The following is a 26,443-nucleotide window of genomic DNA, read 5'->3' as shown; positions in this document are numbered from 1 at the left end:
TGTGATGTGGAATATGAGATTTAATAAAAAATACTCATTTTAATTCTAAGATGCAACTACTTTTGGATAGATTAACAAATCAAAGAAGACTCATGATACTTGAGAAATCCAATTGAAAATTTTCTTTATTAAATATATAAAACATAAAACCTTAAATTTAGTATAAATGGACAAATGTTTTATATTTTATTACTACTTTTCAACTTTCATCAATATTTAAATTGTTTAGTATGTTAAGGATTTTTGGCTTCTTTACGTGTCATATAATTGCTTCAATGTGTTTCAGCATAGGCTTTCCTAAGTTTTTTCAGTCTAAAAAAGTTCTGTCTTTCATGTGTGAAGATAATAGAAGGAAATGGGCTTTAAGGAATTTTTTGCAGAAGTTGTGCATTTGCAGTGATCCTTCTAATTCTTTTTGCTTACTGACCTAAGTGTTTTGATATAATTGGCTGAATGTAGGACAACAGACTGTGATCTTGAACTGCTGTGGGACTAAGCTGATGTACTAACAAAGTATTCTTATTACAACAATCATGTGATAAATCCTTGATTTGGATTTATTCTCATTAAGCACCTTTGTTATTAAAAGTCTTTTTAAAGGTTTCTTTATTATTAATTAATATTTGGGAGTCTAGTACTAAGCTTTTAAGTCATGATGGTAAATTAGTGCATATTGTGCTACACTGGACAAATGTTTTAAAATAGATACACTCTTCTCTAAAACTAGGATTTTAACACATTATTGATAATTTTTTTCACTAAAATAATGATATGGATTGCTAATGGATAAGACAATGAAGAAAGGAGTGAAGTAAGGAAAAAAACCACATTGTTAATATAGATTCAGTATACCACAGAATATAAGAGGGAAAATGTGTTATTGAAGACTATATGAAGAAAGTCTCTGTCTGCTTTGATCTTCATTAATTTCAGTTATAATATTCCATATTATAATAATTTTGAAAGAAAAGGAGTTTGAATATGTGAAATGGCATATTAAATAATATCCATTGTATATTAGATAATCAGACATTTGAAATTATGAGTTTTTTGTGCCTTTTTTTCAAAGACCTTTCCATATTCTTAATTTCTAAAGGTAATTCAGTAGCATTTAAAAATAGTAGTAGAATAAGGATTTTTTTCCCCAGTGTTTGTTTTTGTCTGCTTTATCAAAGATTAGATGGCTATATGAGGCTGGTTTTATATCTGGGTTCTCAGTTCTGTTCCATAGGTCTATGTCTCTGTTCTTGTGCCAGTACAATACTGTTTTAATTACTATACACTTGTAGTAGTATAGTTTGAAGTCTGGTAAACTATACCACACTTCAAATGGGATGCCTCCCATTTTATTCTTTTTGCCTAGGATTGCTTTTGCTATACGGGGTCTTCTCTGGTTACATACGAAGTATAAAATTATTTTTTCTATATCCATGAAAAATGATGTTGGCATTTTAATAGGGATTGCATTTAATCTGTAGATCACTTTGGATAGTATAGACATTTTAACAATGTTGATTCCGCCAACCCACGAGCATGGTATGGTTTTCCACCTGTTTACGTTCTCTGCTATTTCCTTCCTCAGTGTTTCATAGTTCTCCCTAAGTTCATCTCTAAGGAGGTCTTTTACCTCCTTAGTTAAATATATTCCTAGGTACTTTATTTTCTTTGTTACTATTGTGAAGGCTACTGACTCTTTGGTTTGGTTCTCAGTTTGACAGTTATTGGCGTATATGAATGCCTCTGATTTGTGTGTATTGATTTTGTATCCTGAGACTTTACTGAATTCATTTATCAATTCCAGGAGTCTCTTGGTTGAATCCTTGGGTTTTTCTAGGTATTATATCATATCATCAGCAAAGAGTGGGAGTTTGATCTCTTCTGCCCCTATTTAGACGCCCTTAATTCCCCTCTCGTCTAATTTCTCTAGCAAGGACTTCCAGCAATATGTTGAATATAAGTGGAGATAGTGGGAAACCTTGTCTGGTTCCGGTTCTAAGTGGGAATGCTTTCAATTTTTCCCCATTCAGTATGATGTTGGCTGTGGGTTTGTCATATATGGCTTGTATCATTTTTAGGTAAGCCTTGTTTATGCCTATTGTTAAGTGTTCTTATCATAAAACAGTGTCCAATTTTGTCAAATGCTTTTTCTTCATCTATTGAGAGGATCATATGGTATTTGTTTTTGCTTCTATTTATGTGTTGAATTATATTTATAGATTTCCATACGTTGAACCATCCCTGGATCTCTGGGATAAAGCCCACTTGGTCGTGATGTATTATTTTTTTGATAAGCACCTGAATTTGGTTTGTTAAGATTTTGTTGAGAAATTTTGTATTTGTATTCATGAGGGATATTGGTCTGTAGTTTTCTTCTTTTGTTGCATCCTTTCCTGGTGTTGGTATCAGGGTTATGGTGGGTTCATAAAATGTTCTTCGGAGGATTCTATCCTTCTTGATGTTGTGGAATAGTTTCTGCAGGATAGGCACCAGTTCTTCTTTGTAGGTCTGCTAAAATTTGGATGTGAAACCATCTGGTCTAGGACTTTTCTTTTTAGGAAAGTTTTTTATTGGTGTTTCAATTTCAGTATTTGATATTGGTCTGTTCAGGAATTCTGTTTCTTCCTGGTTGAGCCTAGGGATGCTGCATGTTTCTAAAAATTTGTCCATTTCCTCCACATTTTCCAGTTTAAGTGTAAAAAGGTTTTTATAGTATTCATAGATGATATCTTGTATCTCCGTGGCATCAGTTATAATTTCTCCTTTTTCGTTCTTGATGGAGCTTATTAGAGTTCTGTCTTTTCTGCTTTTTGTTAGTCTAGCCAAATGCGTGTCAATTTTGTTTTTTCAAAGAACCAACTTTTTGTTTTATTAATCTTCTGTATAGTGTTTTTATTGTCAATTTCCTTAAGTTGTGATTTGATCTCGGTCATTTCACTTCTTCTGTTGGCTTTGGGGTCAGTCTGTTCATCTTTTTCCAGCTCTTTGAGACAATTCATTAGGTTGTCTATTTGTGATCTTTGGTGCTGGGAAAACTGGATAGCCACATATAGAATACTGAAACAGGATCCACACCTTTCACTTCTCAAAAAAAATCAACTCACAGTAGATAACTTACTTAAACCTAAGGTGTGAAACTATAAGAATTCTAGAGGAAAACATTGGAAATACTCTTCTAGTCATTGGTCTAGGCAAAACATTTATGAAGAAGACCCCAAAGGCAATCGCAGCAACAACAACAAAAACATAAATACATGGAACCTGATCAAATTTAAAAGCTTCTTCACAGCCAAAGAAACTATCATGAGAGCAAACAGACAGCCTACAGAATGTGAGAAAATATCTGCATGGTACACATCCAATAAAGGGCTGATAATTAGAATCTGTTTATAACTGAGGAAAATCAGGAAGAAAAAAATCAAACAACCCTATCAAAAAGTGGGCAAAGGACATGAACAGAAACTTTTCAAAAGAAGACAGAATAATGGCCAAGAAACATGAAAAGATGCTCAACATCTCTAATCATCAGGGTAATACAAATCAAAACCATAATGAGATATCACTTATCTCCAGTGAGAATGGCCTTTATCAAAAAGTCCCAAAACAATAAATGTTGGCGTGTATGCAGAGAGATAGAAACATTCATACACTGCTGGTGGGACCGCAAACTAGTGCAGCCTCTGTGGAAAACAATATGGAGATACCTTAAAGAGATACAAATAGATCTACCATTTGATTCAGCAATCCCATTACTGGGTATCTACCCAAAAGAACAAAATACATTCTATAAAAAAGATATCTGCATTCGAATGTTTATAGCAGCACAATTCACAATTGCAAAGTTGTAGAAACAACCCAAGTGCCCATCAATACATGTGTGAATTAATAAAATGTGGTATATGTTTACCATGGAGTACTATTCAGCTATAAGAAACAATGGTGATATAGCACCTGTTATATTTTCCTCGATAGAGCTGGAACCCATTCTACTAGGTGAAGTATCCCAAGAATGGAACAATAATCAGTGCATGTACTCACCATCAAATTGGTTTCGCTGAGCAACACCTAAGTGCACATGTAGGAATAACATTTATTGGGCGTCGGGCAGATGGGAGGGGGGAGGATGGGATGGAGATATATATATATATATATATATATATATATATATATATATATATATATATATATATAAAATGAATGCATTATGCCCCGTCTGGGGGATGGACACACTTGAAGCTCTGACTTGGAGGGGAGGGGGGCAAGGGCAATATATGTAACCTAAACATTTGTACCCCCATAATATGCTGAAATAAAAAAATTAAAAAATAAAATTAGTAGAGCAAATTGACCAATTTCAGGAGAACCTTTCTATGAATTTTGTTCAGTATAATAATTCTGTAATATGTTGTTTATATAATTGAAGGCTTTTATAGGATAACTATTACCTTTAACTTTCTCCTTTTTACTGTTCATTATTACTTATAATTGGTATTGAGAAAGCATATGAAATTATACCTAAATAAGTCAATTTTGCTGTTTGTTAGGGAAATTGGTAATAATTATCCAGTTTAAAAAATATGATGAAGGATGATAGCAGGTGTAACATAGAAAAATGATCCATAAAGGAGGAAGTCAACAGTAATACACAAGAGAAAACATTAAGGGTTAGGCAGAATATTTATATCTATTAGTTATAATGTAATCAAGCAAACTGTAAACTTTAATATGAAGAGATATATAATCTTGAAGTTGAATTACTGGATAACATGTGGTAACAGTGGCTATACTTCGTCCTAAACAAACAGATCTGATTGGAGGGTGAGGATTAGCAGTGTATGTTAAGTATATTTAGAAATTCATAGAGCAAAATGTGGCTGGACTTTGAAAAACAGTGGTTAGCGTTAAAAGGAGGTGAAAAATCTATGTGAGATTATACTATAGACTAGAAAGTATGGATGATGCTTTCCTAATGGAGAGGTAAAAAAGCAGGTTACCCAGCTCAAACTAATGCTTAACATCCCCCCTTCCCTTCCACACTCCAATTATAGCTATTATGTTGAGCCATTTAAAATAGCTGTTTTTGTAGTAGAAAATGGTTGAATACCAGTATTTTCTTATGGTTTGACCCATATAGCAATACCTAAAAAGACCTTTAAAGTTCTAATTAGCATATTGGGGAGGAACTGATGGATTTATTTATTACATAGTAATGGATGGTATAAGATTTATAGCTAAAATGTAAGAGTTGGAGATAATTGTATTTTGCTTTAGTTTTCTCTGTCAAAGAGAATGATCTGTAAATTATAAAGGCTAGAATAAGGATGATTAAAGAAAAGAAAACCCAAAGCATATGAGTATCTAGCTATTTTAAGAGGCTCAAATGAATTAAAGCTTGAAGTATACTGAAATAGTTTTCACTGGCAGATATTCTTTATGAAATGAAAGTCGACAGAAGAAATGGAAATGACTCAGTGCGCAAGTGTATAAAAGGGAACAAAGGATAGATTCTAGAAACTGTGGATTGGTGAATTAAGCTTTAACCCTAGAGAAAATTATAGAAAGATTTATTTAACAGGGGGTTTGTGTACTTTTAGAAAAGAAAAAGATGATCACTAGGAACTTAGGAACTTGCATATGTTTACTAAGAAATAATCATAACTAACTTTATTTCCTCTTTAATCTGATTACTAGATACCGTGAGGCAGCCATTTTTAGAAACCTAATATAGTCTTTGCAATATTGAGCTACATTCATAGAAGTATAGTTTTCTGATTAAGGGAAATTATCTGCTGTACTCTGTGCTGATTGTACCGCTAGTATATCTTTTTCAGTTCTCGTTATTTTAAGAGGCTCAGACGTTGATGGACTAGAGACTTCCTGGAAGAAAGCAACCACAATAGTACTTATGGTGGAAGGAGTATTTTTCTTAAGAAAATGATAGGAAAGAGAGTTATCTGTAAATTTCATTGTGAGTAATGTAGAGGGGATCTCATATGTTGAGATAAGACTTAAGGTACAAATGATAGCTATCTTTCTTAAAACATTTCTTTTGTTATTATTTTTATTTCAGAATATTATGGAAATGTACATGGTTTGCTTACATGGATTGCTTTTGTACTGCTTTAGCCAAAGTTTGCCCATCACCCAGATAGTATACATTGTACCTGTTAGGTATGATTTCACCTATCCACTTTCCCCTCTTCCTCCTGCATTATTTCCGTGGAGTTTCACTTCCATCTGTGCACATGAGTGCTGATTGATTAGTTCCAATTTAATAGTACATTTGGTGTTTGTTTTTCCATTCTTGTGATGTTTAATTTAGGAGGATGGTCTCCAGTTCCATCCAGATTGTCGCAAAGGTATTAGTTCATTTTTTATGGCTGAGTAGTACTCCATAGCATACATATACCACATTTCATTAATCCACTCATGAATTGATGGACAATTGGGTTGATTCCACATCTTTGTCACTGTGAATTGTGCTGCAATAAACATTCTAGTGCAACTGTCTTTTTGTTAAAATGACTTTTTTTCCTTTGGCTAAATACCCAGTAGTGGGATTGCTGGATCAAATGAGTAGGTCTACTTTTAGTTCTCTGAGGAATCTCCATATTGTTTTCCATAGAGATTGCACTAGTTTGCAGTCCCAGAAACAACGTATAAGTGTTCCTTTCTCTCCGCATCCATGCCAGCATCTATTGTTTTATGACTTTTTGATAAAAGCCATTCTTATTGGAGTTAGGTGATACCTCCTTGTGGTTTTAATTCACATTTCTCTGATGATTAGTGACATTAAACATTTTTTCATGATTATTGACCATTAGTCTATCTTCTTTTGAAAAGCTTCTATTCATGTCTTTTGCCCACTTTTTAATGTTTTTTTTTAAATGTTTTTCTTGCTGACTTTCTTGAGTTCTTTATAGATTCTGATTATTAGCCCTTTATTGTTACATGTAGTGTCTAGTGTCTTAGCTCATAATAGGTGATCAAACGATATTACATTTTAAAGAAAGAAAGCAGTAAGTCCATTGATTGCTGTTTACAGATCTCTATCTTACTGATCTCTAGCACCTCTATCACTTCATCGAGTTGTAAAATACAATAAATCTGTTATCCTGTTCTTACATGAATATTTAAGAATTGTGGGATATCACTGAGTTAGTTCATTTTGTCCTTTGTTAGAGAACAATTTAGAAGCTTATTCTTTAACATTTTTAAATAAAAATATTGAGATGTAATGGATTCTGAATACTTTGTATTTTACAATATTTTATATATATCTATATTTGATTTTATTAGTTGAATTTTTCACCATTGCTAAATACAAAAAATAGTTCCTGTCAAAAGGAAAGTTCTTCATGTATTTTAAGAAAAAGTTGACATGTTTACATCACCATTCAAGAGAAAATGTTCTATGGTTGATGGTTGGAACCTGACCATAATCATCTCAGCTCCCCAAATAGAAAGGAGTCATAACCATAGTGTACTGATTTTCAGAGTTTGCAAATCCTGTACAACAGTGGGTGAAGAACCAGACATTATTTTTTTATGACTACGATTATGTATTATGTTGATTTCTGCCCTGTTTTTTTTAAGGTAAGGTCTCATTCTGTCACCCTAGGATGGAGTGCAGTGGTAAGATCATAGCTTACTGTAGCCTTGAACTCCTGGGCTCAAGAAATCCTCCTACCTCAGCCTCCCAAGTAGCTAGGACTACAGGCGCATGTCACGCCTAGCAATTTTTTTTTTTTTTTTTTTTTTTTACTTCTTGTAGAGATGAGGTCTTACTAAGTTGCCCAAGTTGGTCTCGAACTCCTGGGCTCAAGCAATCCTCCTGCCTCGAACTCCCAAAGTGCTGGGATTACAGGAGTGAGCTACCATGCCTGGCCTCTTGCCTTGTTTTTACCAGAGTTTTTAGAGCTGTATTGCCATTTTACTTCTGTGACACAATGAGGCTAAATTTTGTAGTAAATAGAGCCAGAGACAATGTTACTTAACCTTTATGATGCTTTTGAAATAGTTAATTAATCAAAGTAATTGATTAGACATATACTAAAACTTTGAAGTCTTATCTATTTCAGTGACTTAACAGTAGAAATGTAATTATGTCATTATAGTGAATATATTTGATATAAGAATATTTTTGTTGTTTATTTGTAGTTATTTCTCATATCAATGCTTCATTACACTTTATTATAGTGGAAGTTAAATTACGCATATCTAAACTTCCATTATGCTTATAATAGAATTTAGAAGAAACCATTTACTCAGTGTATTTGATAGAGACATTCAGTTACAATACAGTAGTAGTTTTGTTTGTGGGTGTTTGTGTTCCTTTATTTTTATTGTTACTTTTGAGGAAAGGAAAAACGTCTTGAAGTATTACACTTCTCCAGAGAAACTGTATGATATTAATGCTAAAAGAATGAGACCCACTTCTTCCTAGTAAAATATCCATGGGTTGGTAAAAAGTGAATCCGTTTTAACTGTCATTTGTTAGCCATTAACAGTTTGGGAAAATGTTCCTGATAGAGTGGTCTGTAGCTGTGTAAATAAAGCAAGCATCAGCACTGGAAAAATAATGGCTAAATGGAGAATATACGCAAAAGAGAATGTTGATGGAATTCCTCAATTTATAGAGCCTAAGGCCTGTTTACATTACCAAATGACTGAGAAAAATGTGTAGACATTATCATCTCAGGTGTTAGATGAATAAACTAAAAGTGCTGAGCTAGAAGAAGGAACATTTGATGATATACAACATATCTTATGTCAGATTTTTTTTGAATAGCTATTAAGTGATGACTAGGAAGAACCTAATAGAAAACTTATGTTTAAGATAAAGATTTTTTTTAAGATCAAGTGAAAATTTAAAATTTGCCTATACTTTTAACATAAAGCAATTGGTTTCATTCTTCCTGTTTCTTTGTAGTTTTTATTTATATATGCATATTTTTACATAATTTAAGTTATATGCATATAATATTTTGTTTTATATTTTTTTGCTTTGTAGTTTCTAAATTTTTTAACACTGCTGTTTTCATATTTCAATTATTAATCATACATGATGATCTATAAAATATTCCATAATTTAAGTAACCATTCTCCTGATACTGGAATTTTAAGTTATTTTTAATTCTTTGGTATTATAAATAGCACTCCATTAAACATTTTGTACATATAACTCTTTTCTACTAATCAGTCATGTCCCCAGAATAGTTTTCCAGGGGGTAGGGTATTAGATGTGCATATTTTCATGATTCATGAAATGTATTACCAAATTATTTTCTAATGGATCATGTCTCACTGTGTGGTGTTTCTAGAGATGAAGGTGTACATCAGTTTCAAGTAGTTATTGCTAGCATTAAGTTTTAGAATTTTTTTAAAATGCTGATTTATTAGATGTAAAATTGTGCCTCATTATTTTCATTTGTATTTCTTTCATAAAAGTTGAAACTTTTCTGTGTTCAGTTTATTATTTATAATCCTTTTTTGGATTTTTTTTTATTTCACCATATCACAGGGGTACAAATGTTTAGGTTGCATATATTGCCTTTGCCACACCCAAGTCAGAGCTTTAAGTGTGTCCATCCCCCAGATGGTGTGCACCACACGCATTAGGTGTGAATATACCTATCTCTTTCTCACCCCTCCTGCCTTTTCCACCCCCAGTGAATGTTATTACTATATGTGCACATAAGTGTTGATCAGTTAATACCAATTTGATGATGAGTAGATGTAGTGCTTGTTTTTCCATTCTTGGGATACTTTACTTAGTAGAATGGGTTCCAGCTCTATCTAGGATAATCCAAGATGTGCTAGATGACCATTGTTTTTTGTGGCTAAGTAAAACTCTATGGTATACATGTACCACATTTCATTCATCCACTCATGTACCGATGGACACTTTGGTTATTTCCACATCTTTGCAATCATCAATTACGCTGCAGTAAATATTCGAGTGCAGATATCTTTTATATAGAATGTCTTTTTTTCCTTTGGGTAGATGCACAGTAAGGGGATTGTTAGATCAAATGGAAGTTCTATTTATAGCTCTTTGAGGTATCTCCATATTACTTTCCACAGAGGTTGTAGTTTTGCAGTCCCACAAGCAGTGTATGAGTTTTCCTATCTCTCCATATCCACACCAACATTTATTGTTTGGAGACTTTTTGATAAAAGCCATTCTCACTTGAATTAAGTGATAACTCATTGTGCTTTTGATTTGCATTTCCCTGATGATTAGAGATGTTGAGTATTTTTTCACATGTTTATTGGCCCTTATTCTGTCTTCTTTTGAAAAGTTTCTGTTCGTGCCCTTTGCCTACTTTTTCATGGGGTTGTTTTATTTTTTCTTGTTGATTTTCCTGACAACTCTTTTAGAGTTCTTATAGTTTCATGCCTTAGGTTTAAGTCTTCTATCCACCTCGAGTTGATTTTTGTGAGAAGTGAGAGGTATGGATCCTGTTTCACTCTTCTACATGCGGCTATTCAGTTTTCCCTGCACCATTTATTGAATAAGGATTCTTTTCCTCAGTGTATGTTCTTGTCTGCTTTGTCAAAGATTAGATGGCTATATGAGGATGATTCTATATATGGGTTCTCCTTTCTATTCCATTGGTCTGTGTCTCTGTTCTTGTGCCAATATGATGCTGTTTTAGTTACTATAGCTTTGTAGTATAGCTTTAAGTCTGGTAAATTGATGCCTCCCAATTTGTTCTGTTTGCTTAAGATTGCTTTTGCTATATGGGGTCTTCTCTGGTTCCATACAAAACATAGATTTATTTTTGCTAGAACTGTGAAAAATGATGTTGGTATTTTAATAAGGATTGCATTCAATCTGTAGAACACTTCGTGTAGTATAGACATTTTAGCAATGTTGATTCTGCCAGCCCATGAGTGTGGTATGATTTTCCACCTGTTTACATCCTTTGCTGTTTCCTTCTTCAATGATTCTAGTTCTATATATAGAAGTAGTTCACCTCCTTAACTTAAAAATATTCCTAAGTATTTCATTTTCTTTGTTGCTATTGTGAAAGGTATTGAGTCTTTGATTGGGTTCTAAGTTTGACTGTTGTTGGCATATAGGAATGCTACTGATATCTGTACATTGATTTTGTATCCTGAGACTTTGGTGGATTTGTTTATCAATTCCAGTAGTCTCATGGCAGAATCTTTGGGCTTACTTAGGCATAAGATCATATTGTCGGCACAGAGTGATAGTTTGACCAATTCTGCCCCAATTTGAATGCCCTTGATTTCCTTTTCTTATCTGATTGCTCTGGCTGGGAGTTCCAGCACTATGTTGAATAGAAGTTTTGATAGAGCACAACTTTATCTGGTTCTAGTCTTAGCAGAACTGCTTTCAGTTTTTCCCTGTTCAGTATGATGTTTTCTGTGGGTTTGTCATATATTTTTTTTTTTTATCATTTTTAGGTAAGACTTGTCTATGCCTATTTTGTTAACTGTTCTTATCATAAAAGGGTGCTGAATTTTGTTGAATGCTTTTTTTCTGTCTCTAGAGACGATCATGTGGTATTTCTTTTTACTTCTCTTTATGTGTTTAATTATATTTATAGATTTGCATATGTCGAACCATCCCTGCATGTCAGGGATGAAACTCACTTGGTCATGATAGACTATTTTTTTTTTTTAATAAGCACCTGAATTTGGTTTGCTAGGATTTTGTTGAAAATGTTTGCATCTGTGTTCATAAGGAATATTGGTCTGGAGATTTCTTTGTTTTGTTGTGTCCTTGCGTGGTTTTGGTATCAGGGTGATGTTGGCTTCATAAAAACGTGTTGGGTAGGACTTCTTTGTGTTGTGGAATAATTTCTGCAGGATAGGCACCAGTTCTTCTTTGTAGGTCTGGCAAAATTCAGGTGTGAAGCCATCTGGTCTGGGACATTTCTTTTTAGGAAGGTTTTTATTGTAGCTTCAATTTTGTTACTTGATATTGGTCTGTTCAGGAATTCTGTTTCTTCCTGATTTAGCCTAGGGAGGCTGTGTGTTTCTATGAATTTGTACATTTCCTCCATGTTTTCATGTTTATGTGCATAGAGGTTTTTATAGTGTTCATAGATGATATTTGCATTTAGGTGGTATCAGTTGTCATTTCTCCTTTTTCATTCCTGATGGAGCTTATTAGAGTCCTTTCTTTTCTGCTTATGGTTAATCTAGTAAGAGGTATACCCATTTTGTCTATCTTTTCACAGAACTAAAGTTTTGTTTTATTAATCTTCTATATAGGCTTTTTTATTATTGATACCATTTACTTGTGCTCTAATCTTTGTTATTTCTTTTCTTCTGCTAGGTTTGGGGTTGGATTGCTCATCATTTTCTAGTTCTTTGATATGATTCATTATATTGTTAATTTGTGAGCTTTCTGTCTTTTGAATGTAGGCATTTATGGGTATAAATTTTCATCTCAGGACTGTTCTGTGTCCCACTGATTTTGATACCTTGTGTCTCCCTTATCATTTAGTTCAAGGAATCTTTTGATTTCCATCTTAATTTCCTCCTTAACCCAATAACCGTTCAGCAGAAGGTTGTTTAGTTTCCATGACTTTGTGTAGAGATGAGAGTTTCTATTTCAGTTGATTTCTAATTTTATTTCACTGTGGTCTGAGAAGATGCATAGTATAATTTCTACTTTTTAAAAATTTGTTGAGACATGCTTTGTGGCCTAGGATATGGTCAATTTTAGAGACTGTCCTATCAGCTGATGAGAAAAATGTATGTTCAGTGTTTGGGGGGTAGAATGTTTTGTAAATGTCAGTCAGTACCATTTGTTATAGAGTTCTTTTTAAGTCCATTGTTTCCTTGTTTATGTTCTGTTTGGAATATCTGTCCTCTTATGTAAGATGGGTTTTGAATTGCACAAGTATGCAGTGCTGCTGTTGGTCATTTTGTTTAGATCAAGTAGGTTTTGCTTTATGAATATGAGTGCACTTGAGTTAGGTCCATAACTATTTCGAGTTGTTGTCTTATTGAATTTTACTCTTCACCATTACATAGTGACCATTTTGTCTTTCATTTCTTTTGTTGATTTGAAGACTAAGTTATCTGATATCAGGACCACTATGGCAGCTTTCTTTTGGCTTCCATTTGCATGGAATATTTTTTCCATTCCTTCACCTTGAGTCTGAGTGTATCCTTGTGGGTTAGATGTGTTTCCTGAAGACAGCAGATACTTTGTTTCTGTATATTTATCCATTCCACCAGCCTGTGTCTCTTTAGTGGGCAGTTCAAGGCTTTCACATTTATTGAAAGAATTGATAAGTGAGGCAGATTTCTTTTCATCCTGTTGAGTTGAACTTTGTTACATTGTTTTCTCTCTTGATCCATTGTGTTATCTGGCCTTTGACCTTTAGCTTTCGGATGATTTTAAACTGGTATGTTTTTATTGTGCTGATCCATCTATAATGCTGCTCTGAGGACTTCCTGGAGGGCAGGTTTTGTCTTGATATATTCTCTCAGTCTTTGCTTGTTTGAGGTCTTTATTTCTCATTCATGTAAGAAACTTAGTTTTGCAGGATGCAAGATTCCAGGCTGAGCATTATTCTGCCTTGTAAGGTCTCAGTTTCGAAGTCTGAAGTTAGTCTGATGGGTTTTCCTTTGTAGGTTACCTGCTTCCTTCACCTTACAGCTGATAGGAGGGGCACTTTCATGTTTCTTTTCGTCAGTCTGATGACTATGTTTGTGGTGTCTTCCTGTTTGCAATGAATCTCCCAGGAGTCCTTTGAGCTTCATGTACCCGGATATCGATTTTTAGCAAGACCAGGGAAATTTTCCTCCATTATATCCTCAAATAGTTTATCCAACCCTTGTGTATTTTCTTCTTTACCCTCAAGAGTGCTTATATAATTCTCATGTTTAGTCTCTTCACATAATCCCACATTTCTTGTAGGTTTTGCTCTTTTCTCTTATTTCTCTGCTCTGTCTCTGTGACTGACTTGTTTAATTAAAAGGTGTTTTCTTCAATCCCTGAGTTTATTTATTCTGTGTGATCTACCCTGTTCTTGAGGCTTTCTATTGTTATTTCTAATTCCTTGAATAGATTCTTCATTTCCAGAAGTTCTGTTTGATTTTTTTGTAATATTCCAATTTCTTTAGTTTATTTTTCTTCCATGTCCTGGAGTTTTTTTATGATTTCTTTGTGTTATGTATCCATTTGCTCTTGCATATCATTGAGTTTTCTTATAATCCATGTTTGAAAATCTTCTTCTGCATTTTATTATGAATTTGGTTGAAATTCATTGCTAAAGAGTTGGTGTTTCCCTTTGCATATCATTGAGTTTTCTTATAATCCATGTTCAAAAGTCTTCTTCTGCATTTTAGTGTTCTGAATTTGGTTGAAATCCATTGCTAAAGAGTTGGTATTTTCCTTTGAGGGTGCCCTTTCAATTTGATTCCTCATACTTCCAGAGTTCTTTTTGCTGATTCCTTCTTATCAGGAGCAGCTGTTGTTTCTTACCTTTGGTTTTTCGTTTAGATAATGCCATGTTCAGTTTAATCTCTGAGTCAGTAGGTGGTGCTTGTGGGTGAGATTCAACCACACTCTATGTGATGAGTAAGTACATGTAATAAAAGGTCATGCAAATTGACTTTCATGTCAATAGGTGGTATTTGCTGGGAGGAGGAAGCTGCAATGTTGTTTTTGAGTCCTGTAACCAACTCTCTCTTCATTTGGAGAGGGACTCTAGTGTCTCAGGTGACGGGGGCAGCTGGGGGGAGGGGCTAGACTTCCAGGCGTGCCCTTATTCTCCACTTCAGCGGGGGCAGGTTGGGGAGTGATGCTGGGCAGTGCCGGATTGTGTGACACTGCCCTCAAGCTCCACAATGGTGTTAGCAGGGGCCTAACACATGTTCTCTGCTTCTGTGCAATGCTACCACAGAGGGGCTGAAATGACCCCACTCAGCCAAAAATTCTGTATGTGGAGATAGGGCTGTACAAACTCTACAGTCTGGCAGTCTGGAGCATGCCTGGCTCCTTTCCATGCTACCCTATTCTGGGGTTTCTCTGAGGCCTCTGCCAGTAGGTGTAACCTCAAGCCAGTGGAGCTTCCCTGACTGTAATGCTGGCTGGGAAGTTCCCTGCCTAGGATCACAACCTGAGTTTGGATTGTGGCCCTCCTGTGAGAGGAAGGTTGCCCCTCTATGACGCTGCAGCTAGGAGCCACTATGATCTGCCCCTGAAAGCACACACACACCTCAGTATACTCGTTCACAAATATGTTTTCTGTGACCCTGGGCAGTGTGATTGAGACTTGGGTGTACCGAATCTGAGCTGTAGGCCTGGCCCCCAGACCCCAGATTTTAATCCTTGACCTTGCCTGGAATAAGAATGCTAGTCTCAAGTCACCCACAGGATGCCCAAGCTGAATCAATATCTCTGTCTCAGGGTTTGCCCCACTCTGCTGGAGTCACCAGGTAATCATCATCAGGGTGGGCTGGCAGGCAGGGAGCTCACAGTCTGAGTACCCTTCGGTCAGCTGCAAGGCCCCAATAAGAAAGGTCCCGTTCCCTGTGGATTCCTCTGGGTATTGGGTAAATTGTCTCTTTTGGCAGTCATGTGTAGGGGAAGGCAAGGGGAAAATGAAGCAATTTGATGCCTGCCCATCAGCTAGGGTCTGTGGGGCAGAAGGTATCCCAATTGAGCTGAGAGCCCGGTGTCCTGTCTGTAAGAGGCTTACTCACTGCTCACTGGCAGTAGCCATCTCCGGGCTGGTGTCATCATGTCTCTCTAGCAGCTTGGAAGCCCACCAGCAGTCCAAGATGTAAGGGAGGGGAAATTTAATTGCTTCACCTATCCTTGTCGCTGGTTTTCAAGCCTGTTGGGTTTAGACCCTGCCGATGCCTTTTTCCTTCCAATTCTGCTCCGCAACCTCTTCCCTTGGAGTCTCCTGTAGGTTCAGGCACCGTTTATTCTGACCTTCATCCTATCTATGCTTTTCTGTTTGTTCTTTTCACTTTCATCTAAAATCTCTTCTTACAGAACCCCTCTGGCTGGAGATGTTTCTCGTCCACCATCTTGAACCATATCTTATTATATATAATTCTGTTAATTTTCTTTGCTCACTCATCTGTTGGGGCTAGATGATATTCTTATAGCTGATTAGTTTTATATGTGTTTTAAAATATCAACACTTTGCCATCTTTGTTATGTTTACACTTATTTCTTTTCAGTTATTTTCTTTGTAAAGGAGTTTTTTACAAAGTGAAAGTTGAATTCTGTATACTATAAATTATATAGATGCATTAAGTTTTCAGTAATTGCTCCTGATTTAACAATTTGGGCCTGAGATACTAACAGTTACAGGATTAAGAGTATTTTGTTTATATGCTTAGTTGTGTTCCTTTGGCAGTTGAGCAATTCAGATACTTGTTCGATGAATGTATGGATTTCCTTTCTGTTAGCTGTTTGCCTCTCCTCTCTGGCTCTTTCATTCATTCCTTCATTCATTCATTTATTTTTATTCACACATAATAATTGTGTATATTTATAGGGTACACATGTGATATTTTGATGAACGTATACATTGTAGAAAGATTCAGTCAAACTAATTAGCATAGCTATCATCTTTAGTAGCTACTTTTCTTCTCTGGTTCTATGAGATCAACTTTTTTAGATTATACATTTAAATGAAATCATGTAGCATTTGCCTTTCTGTGCTTGGCTTATTTCACTTAGGATCATGTCCTCTAATTCTATCCGAATTATTGTGAATGACAGAATTACTTTGTTTTTTTAAAGCCAAGTAGTATTCCATCATATGTGTGTGTGTGTGTGTGTGTGCACGCACACACGCATGTCCATATAAATATATATACACACACAATCACAAATCCACACCCACACCACATTTTCTTTATCCATAGATGGCACTTAGGGTGCTTCTATCTCTTGGCTATTGTGAATAATGTTGCAGTGAACATGGTGAAGATGGGAGTGCAAATACCTCTTTGACATACCAATTTCAATTCCTTTGGATGTATACCCAACAGTGGGATTTCTGGGTCATATGATAATTCTAATTTTAATTTTGAGTACGCTCCATGCTATTTTCCAAAAGGCTATACTAATTCACATTCCTGGTAACAGCATACAAAGGTTCCGTTTTCTCTACATCCTCACTAACACTTTTTATCATTTGTCTTTTTGATAAAGGCCATTCTAATGTGTGTGAGGTGATATCTCACTGTGGCTTTAATTTGCATTTCCCTGATGATTAGAGATGTTGAGCATTTTTTAATATATCTATTGACCACTTGTGTGTCTCTGTTTGAGTAATGTCTGTTCAGATTCTTTGTCCATTTTTTAAATTGCATTTGTTTTGTTGTTATCGAGTTGAGTTCCTTATATGTTTTAGATATTAGCCCCTTATCAGATATATGATTCACAAATACTGTTTCCCAGTTTGTGGGTTTTCTCTTCACAATGTTAATTGTTTCGTTTTCTGTGCAGAAACTTATTAGCTTGATGCAGTCCCCTTTGTCTATTTTCACTTTTGTTTGTGTGCCTTTGGAGTTCTAGCCAAGAAATCATTGCCAAGGCCAAAGTTGTGAAGTGTTCCCCCTGTTTTCTCCTGGTAACTATATAATTTCAAGTCTTATGTTTAAGTCTTTTATCCATTTTGAGATGTAAGGTTTTGAAATAAGGTTTCAATTTCATTTTTATGAAGATGGATATTCAGTTTCCCAGCACTACTTATTAAAGAGGCTATTCTTTCTCCATTATGTGTTTTTGGAACCTCTGTCAAAAATCAATTGATTGTTGGCTGGGCATGGTGGTTCAGCTCTGTAATCCTAGCACTTTGGGAGGTCAAGTCAGGAGGATCGTTTGAGCCTAGGAGTTCGAGAAGAATCTGAACAACATAGCAAGACCCTGTCTCTACAAAAAATACAAAAATTAGTGGGGCGTGGTGGCATGCACCTATCTACTCAAGAGACAGGAAGATTGCTTGAGTCCAAGAGTTCGAGGTTTCAAGAGTCCAAGGTTGAGCTATGATGAAACAAATGCACTATAACCTGGGAAACAGAGTAAGACAAAGTCTCAAAAAAAATGAAAAAGGAAATCAATTGACCATAAATGCTTAGGCTAATTTTTCTGGACTTTCTGTCTTCTTCCATTGGTTGTTGTGTCTGTTTTTATACCAGTATCATACTGTTTTGATTACAAAAGCTTTATATATTTTTAAATCAAGGAATATGATGTACCTCTACCTTTGTTCTTTTTGCTCACGTTTGCCTTGGCTATTCTGGGTCATTTCTGGTTCCATAGGAATTTTAGGATTCTGAAAAGAGACATAAAAGTTCATTATATAATGATAAAGGGGTCAATTCATCAAGAAGTTATAACAGTTGTAAATATATATGCACCCAACATTGGAAGACCTAAAGATATAAAGCAAATATTAATAGATTTGAAGGTAGAGAAAGACTGCAATACAATAATAGTAGGAGACTTCTGTACTCTACTTTCAACATTGGGCAGATCATCTAGGAAGAAAATCAATAAGGAAACATTGGACTTGAACCACACTTCAGACTAATTCGACCTAACCGATATTTATAGAACATTTCATATCAAATGTGCATAGACTATTCTCCAGAATAGATTATATAATAGGTCATAAAACAAATCTTAATAAATTTAAGAAGATTCAAATCCTATCATGTATCTTTTCTGATCATAGTGGCAAGAAACTAGAAATCAGTAATGAGGAACCTTGGAGAATTCATAAACATGTGCAAATTAAGTAACATGCTCATGAGTAACCAATGGGTCAAGGAAGAAATTATAAGAAAGTAAAAAATACCTTGGGGTAAATGAAAATGGAAATGCAACACACCAAACTTACGGGATGCGGCAAAAGCAGTCCTGAGAGAGAAATTTATAGCAATAAACATTTTCATCAAAAGGAAGAAAGGTCTCAAATAACCTAACATTATACCTCAAGGAACTGGAAAAAAGATGAACAAAGCTCACCTTTAGCAGAAGGTAGGAAATAACAAAGATTAGAGCAGAAATAAACAAAATAGAGACCTGAAGAATAATGGAAAATATCAATGAATTTAAAAGTTGTTTTTTACTAATAAAATCACCAAAATTTTAGATGGACTAAGAAAAAAGAGAGAAAAGACTGTAAATCATAAGTGAAAGAGGAAACATTATAAGTGGTACCACAGAAATACAAAAAGATAAGAGACTACTATGAACAACTATAGATCAATAAAGTGGGCAACCTACAAGAAATGGATAATTCTTAGAAATATGCAGTCTGAATCAAGAAGGAATAGAAAATCTGGACAGATCAATAATGAATAAAGAGATTTAATCAGTAATGAGTTTTCCATCCAATAAAAGCTAATGGCTTCACTGCTGAATTCTACCAAACATTTGAAGCAGAATTAATACCAATCTTCATCAAACTCTTCCAAAAAATTGAATAGGAGGGATTACTTTCAAAGTATTTTTATGAAGCTGATACCTGATCATCAACCTGATACCAAAGCCAGACAAGGATATTATAAGAAAATAACACTACAGGCCAATATCTCTATTGAAAATAGATGCAAAAATCCTCAATAAAATATTAGCAAACCAAATTTAAAAGCACATTAAAATGATAAAATAAAATAAAATAAAATGATAATAAAAAGATCATTCACTAGGACCAAGTGGGATTTATCCCTGGGATGCAAGGATGACGGCTCAACATACATAACTCAATAAATGTGATACAACATATTAACACAATGAAGTACAAAATCCACACTATCATCTCAATAAATGCAGAAAAAAAAGATTTGACAAAAATTCAACATCTATTTATGATGAAAACTCTCAACAAAATAGTATAGAAGGAATATACCACTGCACAATAAAGGTCATATATGAAAAGCCCACAGCTAACATCATACTCAATGGTGAAAAGTTCAAAGCTGTTCCTCTAAGATTAGGAACAAGACAAGGATGACCACTGTTGCTACTTTTATCCAACATGGTATTGGAAGTCCTAGCCAGAGAACAATTAGGCTGGCTGGCTGGCTCGATGGATGGCTAACTAGCTGAATGAATGAATGAATGAAAAGAAAAGAGAAAGAAAGAAAATGTGCCCATATAGGAAATTAAGAAGTGAAGTTGTCTCTGATGATATGACCTTATAAATGTAAAATCCTAAAACTCCACCAAAAATAAAAATAAAAAATACTGTAAGAACTAATAAATTCAGTCAAGTTGCAGGTTACAAAAACAACATACAAAAATCAGTGATGTTTCTATACAGTAACAATGGACTATCCAAGGAAATCAAGAAAACAATCCTATTTATAATAGCATCAAAAAAGTACTTATGAGTAAATTTAACCAAGGAGAGGTGAAAGATCTGTACAGTTAAGACTATAAAGTATTAAATAAATTGAAGAAGATACAAGTAAATTGAATATATCCCATGTTCATGGATTGGCTCTTTCTCTCTCCTTTGGCTCCCTTCTCAAAGTTGCTTTTCTTTTTTTTGTTTTTTCTTTCCTCCTCCCTGTTGATGATGATGCTTTTTGTTTTTATACTGTAAGCAGTGATTTTCAACTATAGCAGTTTCTGTCCCCCCCACACACACACACTGGGGACATTTGGAAATAGCTGGAGATATTTTTGGTTTGTCACAACTTAGGGCTAGGGGATGCAACTAGCATCTAATGGGTAGAGGCCAGGGATGCTGCTAAACACCCTACAGTGGACAGACAGCTGCCAATAATGAATAATTATCCATTGTAAAGAATCAGTAGTTTATGATTGAGAAATCCTAAACATTTTTTTTTTCCTTTCCATTTACCTATAGCATATGGAGAGAACAAAACCAATCAGAAGTAGTGGTTGATTGTTGCAAGGAGCTCAAAGCAGTAAGAAATGTTTTGGGAAGGAAGATTTACTAAAGTCCAAAGTTAGGGTACTTCCTATTCCTATCATAGAGTTGTGAAATTATCTTTTGGTTGATATGGAAAGCAGTTGCCATAAAGAAATCCTCTTGCCTGGTACTGATGCTAATGCATTTTCTATCATTATTTACTCAGCATCTTGCAGTTTTATATAAATTCTCATATCTCTGTCTAATGTGTTCTTATAAATTACATTTGAAATTTTGTCAATTTTGCTAGTCATTCACCATTTTTTTGGTCATTTTGTGAGTTTAAAATGGCTAGTGAATCTACCTTTTCCTGAAAAGAAAGACTTCATTGCTCTTAAGACTGTGAGATGGAATGATTTCCTATTGTTGATTGTAGCATGGTTGTAATTGTACTAATATAGCTAGCTCTGAGTTCTTGCTGTAAGTTTGCCTTGCTTACCCATAAAGCTATTATCACTTGTACTATATTATTTATGCCATATGGTCAAATGTCACCTTGCCTCAAAGTGACTTTGAAGTTATAGGGATCCCGTGTTTTGATTAAGAAAATTAAGAGCAAAGCAAGTAAATAAGAAATGAAACAGGATCTAAAATTACCTCACAGGATCTGAAGCTTTAAAAGTTCATTGGTAAATAGTAGAGTCTCTATATTCAGAAACCAAAAAGAGGAGAACCCATAGACAAATCTAGATTGTTTGCTGCTTAAAACTGATACAGTATCATAGCTTTCCTTATCTTTTCACTGTATAGGTCTCTTGTATTCCTCTTGAAGTTTTAGGGGAAGTCATATATGGGTAGATAGGTGTGAGGAGAAAGGACAGAAGTTTGTAAAATTCCCTGTATGTTTTAAGTATATATACTTAACTAAACTTTTTATTCTAAAATTCCTTCATGTAATAGAAAGATTCACCTATATATTTAAAGTGACAGTGTCTTTGACTATAGGGTACCAAAAAAGGCAAAATGTGAATGTCTTTGATAAACCACAGTAAGCCAAACAGAATATCAGACCCCTGGGATTTAACAGAAGAGTATTCTTAGTGCTTTCTTGTAGTCAACTAGAGCTCATAAAATCCTGAAATGTGTAAGGGAATTTACACTTCTTATGGGGTAGAATTGCTATGGTGTGTGTACTTTGCTTTGTTTGATCTTAATATTCATGACTTAATTTCATGAAGTAGGTTTTGCTTTTAGATTAAGTAAATCTCTTCTATTTTATTTTTTTCAGTGACTATCACCTCTGCCAGGCAACTAACCGGATGTAGTCGCTTCAGCCATATTTTCCCTTCATCTGCTTACCAGCACATTAAGATGCATAAAAGAATTCTGGGGCATTTGTCATCTGTCTACTGTGTAGCATTTGACAGAAGTGGGAGAAGAATTTTTACAGTGAGTTTAAAATTTATGATATAGTAACATATATATAAATATACAATTGAAGAAGCTAGACTTCATGGCATTGCATTGTGCTTTGTAACTGACATATGAATGCAAAAAAAGATGAGTGGAAATTGAAAGTCGTTTTTCATTTTATGTAAGTAAATGGGCGAACTATAATCTCCATTATCTTTTGGGAAATTTAATTAAAAAATAACAAATGTGAACAAATTCAATTTCATTCCATTTTAACAAATTTTATTACTTTTATTTTATTTATTTTTAGAGACAAGTGTCACTCTGTTGCCCAGGCTGAAGGGCCGTGGCATGACCATAGCTCACTGCAACCTTGAATTCCTGGGCTCAAGCAATCCTCCCATCTCAGCCTCCTAAGTAGCTGGGACTAATAGGCACAGGCTACCATGCCTGGCTAACTTTTGTTTTTTTTTTTTTAGAGACAGGTCTTACTATGTTGCCCAGGCTGTTCTTGAACTCCTGGGCTCAAGCAATCCTCCCTTCTCAGCCTCCCAAAGTGTGATTATATGTGTGAACCAGTGTGCCTAGCAGTAAACATTTATTAAAGTACACTTTCCATGTGTCACTTAGTGTAATTGCTGCCAGTTTTGTTTAATTAATGATTACATCACCCTTATGATTGAATAGTTGAACTATGCAGTTAATAATGAAGATTATAATTATTTTGTATGTCTTTCATTGATTATAGTATTGATTATTTTTAAAATTGGGTTTTTATTAAATCATCCTGTAAGGTTTTGAACACAAAATTGTAGCCCTTCCAATATTTCCAAGAAAGGGCTTAGTCTCATAACTTTAGTACTAAATTAACATAGAAGTGTGAATTGCAGCATTTTTTTTTATATTTGTATGCTACAACAAAGGAAATGAAGTTATGACTCCTTAGAATTCATTACTTACCCTTCCGTTGATGACATTATGACTCTAAATGTGACACCTAAGCATTTGGATGTTAATGATCATGATGAGGATGATGAATGCCATCTTTTAAGAAACAGATAATTATTAAATAACTTATCTACTATATTGAAGTAGAATTGCTTTTTATTATTTTTAAAGCTCTTTTGAAATTCTCATTAGGAAGTTCAACATAATATTTTTGCCAGAGATTATTATTAACAGCCTGCCTCATGTTTACTGAGAAATGTATGTAGACTTTAGGTTAAATTTTGAAGTATTTGTAGAAAAAATATTTAAGTAAGAAAAAGGCTATCAGGCCTAAGAAACGAAGTAATAGTAGAAATAGTTAATCTTACATCACTTAAAAGTCAGTTTAAAATATTTTTATTTATCAGGATTGGTAATAGTTTTGAGGAGTTCTTCAGAAATGCCATTGTCCATTTGGACAATGCCTTGTTAGTGCTATCATTTGCATGTCATTTATACTTGCTACTAGATGTATATTATATAGAAAGAAGAGACTAAAAGTAAAGACTTAGAAGTAATTTAATAAAATCCTCTCTTTGTCCTTTTGGCCTTTTTTTGAAGGAGGCAGTGAATTTCTGCTTCATTATAAATCTTCTGTCCTTTTTTGTTACTATAGGGTTCGGATGACTGTTTGGTAAAAATTTGGGCTACAGATGATGGACGCCTTCTTGCTACACTTCGAGGGCACTCTGCTGAAATTTCTGACATGGCTGTTAACTATGAAAACACTCTTATTGCTGCAGGCAGCTGTGATAAGGTTGTAAGAGTATGGTGTCTTCGAACTTGTGCACCGGTTGCAGTCCTTCAGGGACATTCAGCTTCTATTACTTCCATACAGGTAAGAAAAATTATAAGATAGCTCTAACATATAATAAAAGTGAGAATCATTTTTTGTTACATTGTATGGATGATAGCACAAATAATAGATATAGGAAAAATACTCTGTATTAAAGGCTTTGCTCCTACTTTGCAGGTAGGTATTTTTTTAAGTTTCCTTTTCATATAATTCTGGTCCCTTTAGAAATAAGTAAAAAAGACGATTGTAAAACTTTTTCAAAGCAGGGTAAGACAACTTATTTATCGTACTTGGATTCATAAGATGGGACAATCCTTGTAAATCCCTTAAGAGCACACTAATACTTGTTAGTCAGGATTTATAAACAAGTTCTAACCTGAATATTGGCATACTTTGTGTTAATATTTAACACATGTAAGATGTTCATCAGACAGATTTAGTATGTGTGTCTGTGTGTAGTTTAATGTTAGGGGAATTTTTATTCTTCATTTCAGCGATTTGTTATTTCAATTTGATGTATAAAATAAAATAAATTGGCTTATTTATATACTTGTCCATATAGTGTTTTTATCAGATGTTGGTAGTGAAAGTCCTGGATACCCCAAAAGACTTTTTCTTTAATAAAACTAAGCCAAACTTTTGTCCTCTTCTTTGTGTTGATAGCAAAACAAAGGAATCTTGAAACTTCTACACTTTGGTCATGGAGACTGCTTTTAGAGGAGATAATTACTCCCATTTCTTTGTTCTTTATTTGCTAATAAGTATGCCATTTTGCGTGTGTTGTTTAAATAATATATCATCTATTTATGAGGAGCTAGTAAGAATTGGGTTCAGTATGTATTGGATTTGAAAATTTTCATGTCAAAATTTTAATCAGTTTAAATTATTTCGTGGATTTTGATTTGGAAGATTATCAGTTACTTGTGTTCTCACTATAATATCTGACTGATTATTTCTAGAATTTGTAGATGTTCTCATATAATATGAAAAAATGAATATTTGATTATAGCAGTCCTCCCCTTATCTGCAGTTTCACTTTCCATGGTTTAAATTACCCATGGTCATCCATGGTTTGGAAAATAGATAAGTACAGTATAATAAGGTATTTTGAGAGAGAGACCACATTCACATAACTTTTATTAGAGTAGATTGTTATAATTGTTCTGTTTTATTATTAGTTATTGTTTATTAATCTATTAATGTGCCTAATTTATAAATTAAATTTTATCATAGGCATGTAAGTATAGGAAAAAACTAGTATATATAGGACTCAGTACTATCTGAGGTTTCAGGCATCCACATCTTGGAATGTATTCCCTGTGGATAAAGAGGAACAACTGTATACTGAAAAATGTTTATGATACTGTTTTTTTGTTCCATGGTTTCATTTGCTGTTTTTTTTTTTTTCCATTTCATTTACATGTTGGAGTACCCTACAGATCCATGGAGCTCTTCTCTTTCATATTCTTTCCCTTAGTGATCTCACGATGGCTTTGAATTTCATCTGTAGACTGATGACTCTCAACTTATATCCCCATCTTGGACCTGTTTTTTAGTCCATACTTGTTTATTAAGCTGCATACTTGTCATCATCACATAAATGTCAACTAGGCATCTCACACTGTACATATTCAAAATTTAACTCATTTTCCTTCCTCAGATCTACTCTTCCCCAAACTTTTCCCATCTAAATAAATGGCAATTTCATGCTTTCAGTTGCTTCGGATAGTCATCCTTAACTTTTATCTTTCTCTTATACTCCATATCTAACTTGTCAGCAAATCTTGTTGGCTCTACCCTCAAAACATATTCAGAATCTGACAAATTCTTAGGACTTCCCTGATTACTATCCTGTTTTAAGCAACCATCATCTATGTCCTAAGTTTATTGAAATAGACTTCTAACTGATCTCCCTGCTTCTTTTATTCCCTTTTCCATGCCCCAATTTAGCCTCTGCACAGCAGAATGATTTTTAAATGCAAATTAAATCATGTCATGGTGCTCAGAACCCTCAATAGTTTCCAATCACACAATTAAAGCCAAAGTCTTTTCAGTGACCCACAGGCCATATATTCTCAGCCTCCTTGTTCTCTTTGACCTCATATCTTACTACTTATTTGTTTCCCTTTCTTACTCTGCTTTGGCTGCCGGGCCTCTTTGCTTTTCTTGAACACTCTTCTAGGTATACTCCCACCTTCTCTTGCTGTTTCCTGTCTCTGGAGTGGTCTTTTCTGGATGGTTTGTTTCCTCACTTTCTAAGTGATTTGTGCAGATGTCACCTTCTCTGGGAGACCTTCTCTGACCACCTTACCACTCTGTTTAAAATTGTAACTCCCTCTATTCCATGCAACTATGTATCTTCCCTTCTTTTCTTCATTTTTATCCATAATAATGATCACCA

General features: G+C 34.5%; 1 protein-coding gene across 2 annotated transcripts in view; it reads left to right on the top strand.

Annotated features, from left to right (window-relative positions):
* Window positions 1-26,443, top strand: part of BRWD3 (bromodomain and WD repeat domain containing 3) — a 161,700-nt gene that overhangs the window by 48,574 nt on the left and 86,683 nt on the right. For both annotated transcript variants that reach the window (XM_012790329.3, XM_075999313.1), the window contains 2 exons: window positions 22,135-22,295; window positions 23,863-24,084. In XM_012790329.3, the coding sequence (XP_012645783.2) occupies window positions 22,135-22,295; window positions 23,863-24,084 (383 nt within the window). The remainder of the gene's footprint in view (window positions 1-22,134; window positions 22,296-23,862; window positions 24,085-26,443) is intronic.

The sequence above is a fragment of the Microcebus murinus genome, chromosome X (assembly GCF_040939455.1).
Source record: "Microcebus murinus isolate Inina chromosome X, M.murinus_Inina_mat1.0, whole genome shotgun sequence".
In the NCBI taxonomy this organism is placed as follows: Eukaryota; Metazoa; Chordata; class Mammalia; order Primates; family Cheirogaleidae; genus Microcebus; species Microcebus murinus.
The sequence above is the reverse complement of the archived record's forward strand: the minus strand, read 5'-3'. Positions and strand labels throughout refer to the sequence as shown.